This window comes from Leptopilina heterotoma, unplaced genomic scaffold (assembly GCF_015476425.1).
Source record: "Leptopilina heterotoma isolate Lh14 unplaced genomic scaffold, ASM1547642v1 Lhet_26, whole genome shotgun sequence".
Taxonomy (NCBI): domain Eukaryota; kingdom Metazoa; phylum Arthropoda; class Insecta; order Hymenoptera; family Figitidae; genus Leptopilina; species Leptopilina heterotoma.
In genome coordinates this window covers 2,742,088-2,753,594 of record NW_025110969.1, presented here as the reverse complement: position 1 = coordinate 2,753,594, position 11,507 = coordinate 2,742,088, and the positions used below count along the sequence as shown (strand labels likewise).

The 11,507-nt window shown below is 28.5% G+C and overlaps 1 protein-coding gene across 1 annotated transcript; it reads left to right on the top strand.

Moving 5' to 3' along the window:
* The first annotated feature begins 389 nt into the window (after positions 1–389).
* On the top strand, positions 390–701 carry LOC122503351. Its single transcript, XM_043613855.1, has one exon. The coding sequence runs from the start codon at positions 390–392 to the stop codon at positions 699–701; it is 312 nt and encodes a 103-aa protein (XP_043469790.1).
* The last annotated feature ends 10,806 nt before the right edge of the window (positions 702–11,507 follow it).

Genomic DNA, 11,507 nt, shown 5'->3' with positions numbered 1-11,507 from the left:
ACCTAGGTAAGGTACAGGTGGCGGACCAGCAAACTGTGCTTGAGATCCGCGACATGGACACCCTTACCGAATAGGAGGATGTCAAGGAGGCCCTAGACAGACTATCTATGGTGCCAGCAGGAAGCAGGAAGGTGACGGTCCTCGGACCAAATAAGCGAGGTATTAACCCTCTGCTGATGCTAACTTATCCCCACTCTATCGCCAAAGCACTTAACTCCCATAGTCCCCACCAGGCGTCCAAAATGACGATTTTTGACGATAACGGTCGTTGGCATCAGCAGAGAGTTAAGCTCGCTGTCGTGGTCACCACCTAAGGGGACGCTAACAGGCTGGAGAAGATAGGGCACATTAAAATCGGTTTTGTGTCCTGCAGAATTAATAGGAGAGTTATGGTCACAAGGTGTCACAGGTGCCTTGATTATGGTCATATAGACAGTGATTGCCAAGCAATGGATAGGTCAGCTGCGTGCTTCAAGTGCGGAGAAGCTGGCCATAAGGCAGCAAATTGTAAGAAGAGCCCATGCTGCTTCTTATGCAAGGCGAAGTTCGGCGAAAAGGAGAATATCCAACACGTCGCTGGATGCCAAGAAGACTTTGTCAAGGACAAGAAGGAAATAAGGCCAGAAGAAGAACGGCATGGAAGAGTTGCGTCAGAGACTAAATGGGACCATTCATCTGCGAAGTCTGAAGCCACTAGGTAGTTCCGTAGGTGGATAAAAGTTTCGGTAAATAGGGTTTTTAACATGGTATGGTCGATGTCAGTCCTTGGTGTCAAATTCCAACGCAATCGACAGACTCCTGTATGAATCAATTTGTAACAAATTGGTTCTCTATAAAAGATTTTAATGTTTTCATAACCTTTCTAATTGAATTTATCCGGTTGTAAAGTTTATGTTAACTACCCTTGCAGAAGGGAAAAAAAATTTATACATTTAAAAAATACATTGTTTAAATATTAATTAAAAAATTATTAATAAAAAATAAAGCAAACCAAAAATTGATAGTTAAAAATACTCAAGGAAGAAAATGTGAATATTTTCAAAATTAAAACTTAGTTTTTTTCAGAAAAAATCATTTTTTAAGGCCCAATGATCAAATCCCGCGGTCTAATAAGGTTTTTTTAGCTTTGTACAAATCTGACAAAAGTATTTCACCGAAAATCGATAGTTACAAATAGTCAAGGAAGAAATTGTGAATTTTTTTAATATTAAAATAGAGTTTTTAAAAAGAAAAAATCATTTTATAAGGCCCAATGTTCTCGTCCCGCGGTCTGATGTGACTTTTTTTAATTTGTAGTAATGTGAGAAAAGTATTCAAGCACAAATCGATAGTTAAAAATAGTCAAGGAAGAAAATGTGAATTTTTATAATATTAAAATCGAGTTTTTTTTAGAAGAAATCATTTTTTAAGGCCCAATGTTCTCGTCCCGCGGTCTAATGTGGTTTTTTTAGGTTTGTAGTAATGTAAGAAAAGTATTCAAGTACAAATCGATAGTTAAAAATAGTCAAGGAAGAAAATGTGAATTTTTTAAAAATTAAAATCAAGTTTTTTTCCGAAAAAATCATTTTTTAAGGCCCAATGTTGTATTATTTTTATTATTTTCTGGATAAATAATTATATATAATAATCGTCGTGATTCCAGATTCCCGGATCTCTGTCCACACTTGAAGTTAGTTATAGTTATTCTTTTGTTTTTTATACGTTTTGATAGAAAATAGAAATATATATATATACCATTATAATAATCGTAAGTTTCCTTTCCGTTAGTAAATTATCTGCATTCATTTGTTTGTTTTGAAAATTAATTTTTGTGGGTTAAGTATTAGCATTTTTAATATTTTTAAATGTCAAATTTTTCAATGTTTATGTTATTATTGTGCAGTGCTGCCAGACTGGAAGAAATATAGTAAAAACTTGAAGATTGTTTGAAAATTTTGTGAAGGCTGTGTATATATCAAGTAATTATGAAAATATTTATAAACATTTAAATAATATAAATAAACCATTTTTTAAAGATAAATTATAATTTTTGTTCTTTACGTTTTTATGATTATAATAATAAATGTAATAATTATTAATTACTAAAGTAATTGTTACTGTTCCATTTATTATTTTGCAAATCAAAAAATGTTATATTTTCAAATATAAACATTAATTTTTTAATTTCATATTAACAACATAATTAACTATTCTTTTTCAAAAATGTTAATAACAGTTTTTGAAAGAATTAAATTATTTAAAAAAAATTTTTTATCAAAATCAAATGACTAATTATTTCCAAATTTTTCAATAAAAACTTTGCAAGATTTTAGTAATTTTCAGTGCATTAATTTTTAAAATTAAAAACATTGAAAACTTTTACTTTCAAATTGCGAACAGATTCAAACACAGCAATATTAATTTATTTCTTTATAATTCTTTGTAAAATTTAATTTCATTTATCATATTCTAGAAAAAATTATAACCAAAATCTGAAGAAAGTTTTTTGACTAATTTAAAGATTTCTGAAGATAAATAAGAAAATTCTGAAGATTTGTCGTTTCAATCATCTGGCAGTACTGTTATAGTGTTTGATTCCATTTTTAGCTTTACAACTATCATTTACTCTAAAGGTAAATACTTTTCTATAATTTAATGTTAACATTATTTCAATATATTGAAAAAAGTTATTTGATATAATTTACATTCAATTGAATTTTATTTTTATAAATTTCTTAATTCAGAATATTTAGTTTTTTAATTTTTTAATAAATTTTCAACTTGCAAAACTCTGAAATTCAAAATAGAACTTCCATTTGTCTGACTTTCTTCTAATTTATCGGACTCAGTGATTTCTGGGGTGAATTTGGTAAAGTTCTAAAATGATTAATTTCTATGTTGAATTCGTTATTTTGAATTTAGAAAATCTGATGTTAATTTAATTATTTTTTCGTTATGCACGACAAAAAACATTTACCTGGATAAACTACAGATTTCACTTTATTAGCGAAATTTTTCAGTGCTTCAATTAAAACTTTTGCTATTCTAGAGAAACATATCGCTGTTTTAAGTAAAGCTTTTTTCAGTGTGTAATAATTATTATTTCTTTAAAAAGTATATTTAAATTAAAATGGCTTTATATTGTTTAAAATAAGCAATGTAAAAGATAAAATTTGCTCAAAAAATAATTTTTCACCTCCTGCTGATTACCGGCTGTGGCTATTTTTTTATTAATTGTGAATTAAATTAATTTTTATGACCCAGATACTAATTGGAATTGTTCTAGCCATAGTTCAGGTCCAGTATAATGTAAATTCTATTTAAATTGAGACCATTAAGTGAAAGTATTGGAATTTAAAAAAAAATTAGAAGTTCGAAGTTGTTAAATTTTTTTTGTAAACTTTAAAGTTTCAAAATAATATAAAATGAAAATTTAATTCTCTATAATTGTTAACATTTTCCACTTTTAATTATTTCAAACTTTTTGTTAGGTAATAATAATAATTATTTCTTTAAACATTTTTTAAAATAAAATGGAGTTTAAATTGTTTAAAATAAGCAGTTTGATACAATATTCCCGCGCGCTTGTGCGCGGATAGTTTAACTATTATTAAATATTTTTAGAATTTAATTTATTTTAATTTTATTGATTTTGTATTCATTTGTTTTAGTGAATAATCTTTGAATAATATTCATTCCGTTAGAGCCGTTTGATTTATTCAGTAATGGTCTTCTTTTGTTTCATTGCCTACATAAAATTTTCAAAACATAAGTGGGTGCTGATAACTGGGTGCCAGTTTCAGCTTCATAGAAAATAAGTATTTTTTAAAATGGATTCCTTAAAGATAAAAGTACTACTACTTTTAACGAATATTTTACTTAAAACAGGTTAAAGGGCGATTCGAAGAAGTATCACAATCTGCAAGTGGTTCTTAAAATTTGACGAAACTTGGGAAAATTATAGTTCAATATACTTATAATTTTATTAATAATCTCTATCATTTCATCTTTAATTTTTAAAAAATTATCTTGGAGACTTTAATTAGTTTTGAGATATCGTAATTTAAATTTGTAGACGAAAAAAATTTCAGCACGTCAGATGTGCACGTTGTGAAAAATTTTCTTGTACATTCATTTTGCACTTCTGAGGTGCCTTTTTGAGACATCAGACGTACAAACTGTACGCCTGATGTGTCAAAAAGGCACCTCAGACGTGGAAAATGAAATGTACTACTTTTGACACTTTCCTCGGTGCATCTGATGTCCCTAAATTTTTTCCGTCTACGAGCAGCATATGAAGGTAAAAATACAAATTTCGGTACTAGTTTTTCTCGACATGTACCAACATGTCAAACAATATCTCAAAATTAATTAAAGTCTCCAAGATACATTTTTTTTAATTAAAGATGAAATGATAGAGATTATTATAAAAATATTAAAAATTAAAAATAATTTGTCGAATGTTATAAAAACTGTAAAAGAAAATTTATTTGTACTTTTTTCTATATTTAAACATTAAAATTTTTTTTATTCCATATAATTTTCTAAAAATATGTAATTTTTTGAAAAAATTTATATTTGATTCATCAAAATCAGCAAAAAATTAAAAAAAAATTTTTATTGGATTAAATGATGCATAAACTATCCAAGAATGATATGTAAATACTATTTTGTCGACGAAAATTCAATAAACTACTTTTAACATGATAATTTAAAATTTTAAACTTATTGTTGATAATTTTTAGGGGTACAAATCAGTTTAATTATAATATAAAATATGAAGCATAAATATAAAGCAGTGGTTATATGGTGCTCAGATAGCAAAGTAAAAGTGAAAAAATTGTTCAGTCGTTATTTTAAATAAGTCATAAAGGGAATGCACCTTGAAATTTTAAATGCGTTTTTCTCAAAACTACATTTTTCAAAACTGCGTACACTGTAACTCGCTCAATTTTTGACGGATTCATTTGAAATTTTAACTGTAACTTTTTGGATAAATTATCTAGAGAAGTACACACACTTTTGAAGATTTATAAATAGTTACGATTGTTAATAACAATTTAAAGTCGATTTTTAGTTTAAAAAATGAAAAAAAATGTTAAAACTGATGCCAATTTGTGAACTTTTCATAAAAATATATAATCGTTTATATATATATATATATATATATATATATATATACATTCCTAGCAAAGTTAATGTAGATTAACGACAAATTTTGTTTTTTGCTCTTGGTGCTGTTTGGAGAATGTTATGTCACACACAGATTCGCTTCTCGAAAAAAACTTATTTTCCGTTTACCATCAGTCAAGGCCCTATTTTGTATCAACAGTTATAATTAAAAAATTTTTTCTATACCTTAAAACGTGCATAGTAAAAGCTTCAAAATTTTATTTTTATCCATAGAATGGTTTCTAAGAAAAAAATTTCCAAAAAAACGTTAATTTTTCAGTGCGCCTGTGTAGTATAACCCCTTAAAGTCCTACAATTTTAGATATTTTGAAAATTCCTTTTACAATTATTTAGCTCTTATATTAATTTATTATTTCCCCCAAGTTTCGTCAAATTTTAAGAACCACTTGCAGATTGTGATATTTCTCACGCGGAGTCACTCTAAAATTAATAAAACATGCAAATATTTGTTTAACTTACGTGAATTACTGTAGCTCCATTTATTTTAATTTTTTTGCTAAATCAACTATCTTTATACAGTAATGAAATAAAAATATATTTTCGACTGCTAGAGTATACAATAACAAAATTATGATCAGTTATAGAATATAGTTACTACACTTCTAATTTCTACCAAAAAAAAATACATTCGTTTAGTTTAACAGTTAGTTGGAGAGTGTGAACTCAACGAATATAAGACATATGCGAAAGTCTCAAATTTAACAAAAGAAAAAAATAATACGTTCAAACATTAAGTGTAATTTAACTTTGCCTGATTGTATAGATATTTCGTTCTTTAATGCATATGCCCTAGAAAAGAAACAAACAAATACGTCTAATTACTATAGATTTTTAAAAATTGATTATATCTTGAATTTTTTTACTTATTTTGTATACAGGAATGTATTTTAATTGAAATAGATTTCTCAGATAAAAGTAAATTTTTCTAGCAGTCAAGGTTCATTGATTTTGTTTTACCTTATGTCAAAGTTTGTAACATTTTCTTATACTTAGAGAAATAACAAATTCAATACATAACAAGTTAATTCAATTTTTCTCAACATTGTAACTACAACATTTAGAATCCGGAGGCTCCGGATCTTAAAAGGGCAGTTTTACCATTTAAAATCAATGCTGAAAGTGCCCTTTTAAGATCAGGAGCCTCAATTGTCTTGCAAGAATTCATAATTTAAAAAAAGTAATTTCCAAAAGAAATACAACAAAAGAAAGTCAAAATCCTAATGCTTATTTATAACAGTAAGAAAAAGAGTTTTCTATCTTTCATTAAAAAAATTTCCTGCAAAGAATAATCTAGGTTTTGATGATAGACAAGAGTTAAATCCTTCCGTAGTTTAATTAATATTAATAGAATAACTGATCATGGGGAGGCGGTGAAAATTGAATAAAATTCAATGTATCGTCAGAAATGCGACGTTTTGTTCGTTAAAACATAAAAATCAACTGAAATAAATTAAAATTTGCTAGCCTAAGAAAGTCAAAAAGGATAAAAATATAGAAAAAGTCAATAAACTGGAATGTAAACACAGTTTTATCATAGAGGGGGGCAAGTTGTGTTGTTTTTACATTATAGACAAGAGTCTAAATGTCTGAGAAGGGGAAATAAAGTTCTGTTTAGAGTGAAAATATCTTCTTTTCTATTAATAGTGTAATGATTTGTTTTAATATGGATCATTTCGGATATTCGTCGTTTTATAAAATTTGGTTCATTGTCCAAAACTTTTTCATTTTCCTAATCAAAATCATGATTATGTATTACGATGTATTACCATGTGTGTAAATCTAAATTTTGATAATTAATATCAATGTAAAGTAGGAGAATTAATTTCCTGTAAATTAGTCAAAAAATATTAAGGCAACCGTTCAGTACCTCTACTTTACAAAACAAAAACTTAGGTCAGTTAATTTGTCGTTAATGCAGATTTTCGTAGATCTATTTGTGTAAATGTCACCCCTAGCGATAAAGTGAATTAAGTGTGTATACAGCGTGAATTCAAAAGTTTCAGAATAAATACTAGAACCGAAAGTGAAAAACCGACGACACCTATTCCAAACAACAAGAGAAGAATCTTCTGTCCGCCAATAACATCAATTTCGTCAAAAACTTTATCGAGGCTAGGATTTTTGATCGCATTCAGATCTTCTTTCTCCTACTTTTCCAACAAACCGGCTTGTGTAGCCACATGCAAAATGTGTTGAAATTTTCTAGAATAAAGTGAATTACTCTCTAGATAAACGTTCATTGAAGTTTGCAACAAAGTCTCTTTCACCAGTTTAACTTGTGCTTTTCTATCCATGTCTTTTATATTTATTAATCAATACTGCAGCCTCATTGTCCTGCATAGTAAAACTAATATTCTTATATTTAACAATGTTCTGCATGCAAATATCAATAAAATCTGTATATTCGAGGTGTTCCTATACAAAATTTCTCTTGGTTTCTTCCTCAAATGCTAATCCTTGCATGCTTAACCCAAAAAACCCAATAGGTTGCAAATAAAATTCATATACATCCTTTATTGTATCAAAGTCGACTTTCGACTAAAGTCGAAGTCCATTTTGCCATCCCTATTTTGCTGGATACAGGAAAAGTGCACATAAAAAAACTGCACACATGAAAATTTAAAAAATAAAATCATTAAATTAAATTAAAAAACTGTACAAATTTAAACTGTATTTCGTTAAACTGACCACGAGAAAACACCACACTATTAGAAATTAGAAATTTTAATAAAGAATTAAAATTATTTTCAACTCTATACAAAGTTAAACTGACTACTGGAAAAATATACACTAGCTTATTTCTATAAAATTTATTAAAAATTAGCTTGTGTGTAGTCTTCCTGTGATCAGTTTTACACTATGCAATTTAAATTTGTACAGTTTTTAACTTTAATTTAATGATTTATTTTTTAAATTTGCTTGTATACAGTTTTCCTATATACATTTTAATTGTGGGAAATTAATACCGCCTAACAAATTGTATTATTTTTATGGAAATTTCATGAAATCTCAATTCACTTTTTATTATTCTTTAATAAAATTATTTAAATAATTCAAATTTTTCAACAATTGAATTAAAATTTACAATTTTATCAGAATTTAAAATTTTTAACTTTTTAGGTTAGGGTACGTTAACCGACCTCTTGTGTCCGTTTAGAGTTAACGTCGGTTAAATCGAGATAACATTCCGTTAAAAGTTGGTGAAACGCAAGTAAAAATTTGACGGTCCGTTAATGTCTCAATCGAGGTTAGTGGAACCGGACATTAGGAAAATATTTTAAAACAAAATTAAATGTACATCAAGTAATGATCCTTACTGAAAATAACAAAAAAATTCGTTACGAAAGAATACTACACGGAGAAAAATTTCCAATAAAAATTACTGTGCTTGTCACCTGAAAGTATGTGCAAAATGATTTTACTGAACTATTTGTGCCGGAAGAATAGAAATATTGACTTGCGCACAATTTTATTTCATATGGAAAACAGTTTTATTTACAAAATGGCCTCGGAATATTTCTTTGAAAGCACTGTAAAAATTGCTGAACCAGGACTTTCTAATTTGGTCCTAAGCAAAATATATTAACCGTACCATGAAATAGTCATGCGCAGGTTAATAAAATAGACTGTGCTCCCCACAAATTTTTACTGTGCTGCCTGCATGAAGTCAAGTTGAAGAAGGCCGATGATACCCGAAGTATCACGAACATCCATTTAATATTGCTACGATTGCTACTGTCGTACTTTCCTCACCTGTTGGCAAGGTAAATTTTTGCGACGTTTTCGATTTTATATTTCAATTAGTGGTATAAAGAAATATTGGAAATGAAATAATTTTTACTGTCCATGATTTCACTTAACCTAGAAATTTTGAAATCAAACTTGTGTGCCTTGTATGCAATGCGTTTACTATGGAATTTCAACTTAACCTCAAATATTGATTTGATAATATCATGATATATATGGAATATAATAATCGCGTCACATGTAAAACAAATAAATATTAACAGTAATTAATTAACAAACATTATTTAATTTATGTTAATTCATTACATGAATTGTAAGAAAAGAATGTCATATACACAAATAGCTTATGTCAAATTATTTTTCTGTGTATTTTCTTTGCTGAGGTAGCACAGTAATTTTTGTAGTTAAAGAGACAGCAAATATTTTCGTTTTTTTAGGTATAAACTGTGTTGGTTAATGGTACATTCTACTTTGCCAACAAAACGAACCTATTTTATACGGAAGCACAGTAATTTTTTCCATAATTTCCTTACAAAAATTAACAGAAACTTCTCTCCGTGTATTGAATCTAATAGAAAATTCACCTGTTCTGTTAGTGAATTTTCATAATGCTACCAAAAAGATATGGAAAAATTCAAAAACCTTTCAACTCATGAAAAATCCTGAATTAACAACTTTGTTCGTCATGGCTATCTATGTAGAAGATTTAAATTATGCTGAAAAATTTACTGCTCCAATCGATATGATAACTTCAGCATCGTACAATAAAGCAAATCCAAAATGTTTGTTTCTCCTTTATTCTAAACAAAGAAACTTGAGATTTGAAAAACTCTTGTAAACAATGTGGAATAATAGATTTCTTGACATTACAATTTACATGTAGCGACAGTTAATGAAAAGGTTAATTATTATTTCTGAATAATGAGCAAGTTTTTGATACAATTCATCAATTGAATCCATACTTTGAAAAGTATACAGAAAAAATCTGTTCTCATCGGATTGAATGGTTTCCTGGCAAATTGCACGATTTAAATGGATATGAAATAAAATATGGTACATACAATCAGCCGTTGCAGACTTTAATAGAACTAAATTCAACAGGTTATCCTGTGGTAATGAAAGGAAGATCTGTTTCATTTGCCAATTTTCTGTCGCGTGTGATGAATTTTAAACTCGTATTCGTACCATCAACGGAAAAGGCTTATGGAACATTCAATTGTTTTAACAGAAGTGCTGCATCTGGTTATATGTACAAAATGGCAAACAATGAGATTCAATTTATGGCCGTAAATTTAATAACGATACCAGTGTGCCTATATAGTAGTGTCAATTTTGGTAGGCAGGATTTAGTTGTCCTTGTTCCTGTTATAATGGAAAATGATAGTGGAATTGAAGGAAAGTTATTGCTTTATATGACTGGTGCAATGAGTATCTTTGCTGTGATATCAGTTTGGTTGCTTATTAGACTTTTGAAATTCGATCGCCGCTATTGGAAAATTATGTACATTATTCAGATAGTGATACAAATGTCTACTCCCCAGGAGCCGATTATGACAAGAGAGAGGTTGATTTTCTGCTATCTTCTTATTATAAGCACTGCATATTTTTCAAATATTTTTGGAGCGTTGACGGGAATAGAATTTGCCGAGGAGAAGGAATTAAGATTTGATACAGTAAAGGATGTGCTTGAATCTTATTTACAACCTATTGGTCTTATAGGATTGGCTACTCAAAGATTATTGTTTGAGGAAGGAGCCAAAAGAGATTTGGTAGACAAGCAACTGGGATATTTAAATTTTGTTGAGATTTGCTTACAAAATATTGCTAAACATAAGAATATTAGTTGCACAATGCAGGTCAATGAGGCGCTAGTAATGATTGAAAATACCAAAGATAAGAATGGAAAAGCACAACTTAAAGTGGTGAAAGATCCTTTGTATGAAACTGCAAGTGGCGTTTATCTAGAAACAAATTCATTGTATTGTACAAAATTTTAACACATTTTGCAAGTGGCTACACAAGCCGGTTTGGTGTGGAAGTGGGAGAAGGAAGACCTGAATACGTTCAAAAATCCCAGTCTCGATAATTCTTTTAACGAAATTGATGTAATTGGTGGAAAGAAACTTCTTTTTTTGCTCTTTGGAATAGGTATAATAGGTTTTTCACTTTCGATTCTAGTATTTATTTTGGAATTTTTGGTCCTTAGTTTTTACAATTCTTGCAATGGACGCACTGGTCTGTTGTTTCATTAATAATAAACATACTCTTTTAATTACGTAATTTTTATTAATTTTTATTAATTATGTACTATTTACAAACTATCAATTTGGTAGTTTTTAAATAATTTACAGAAAACGAATTCTCTTTATTTTATATTGGTATCTACTAGGGGAGAGTGGTCCTAAGTTGGCCGCCTAAGCAAATTGGTCGAAAATAGTAACAAAATGAAATTTAATCACTTCGGCAAGTATATATAAGTGTTCAGAGATCGTTTTGCTATAATTTTGTGGTATTTAGAACGTTATAGAATGGCTTTTGTAGTCTTAATACAATAAATAGTGAAAAGCTGCATTTTGGACATTTCAGAA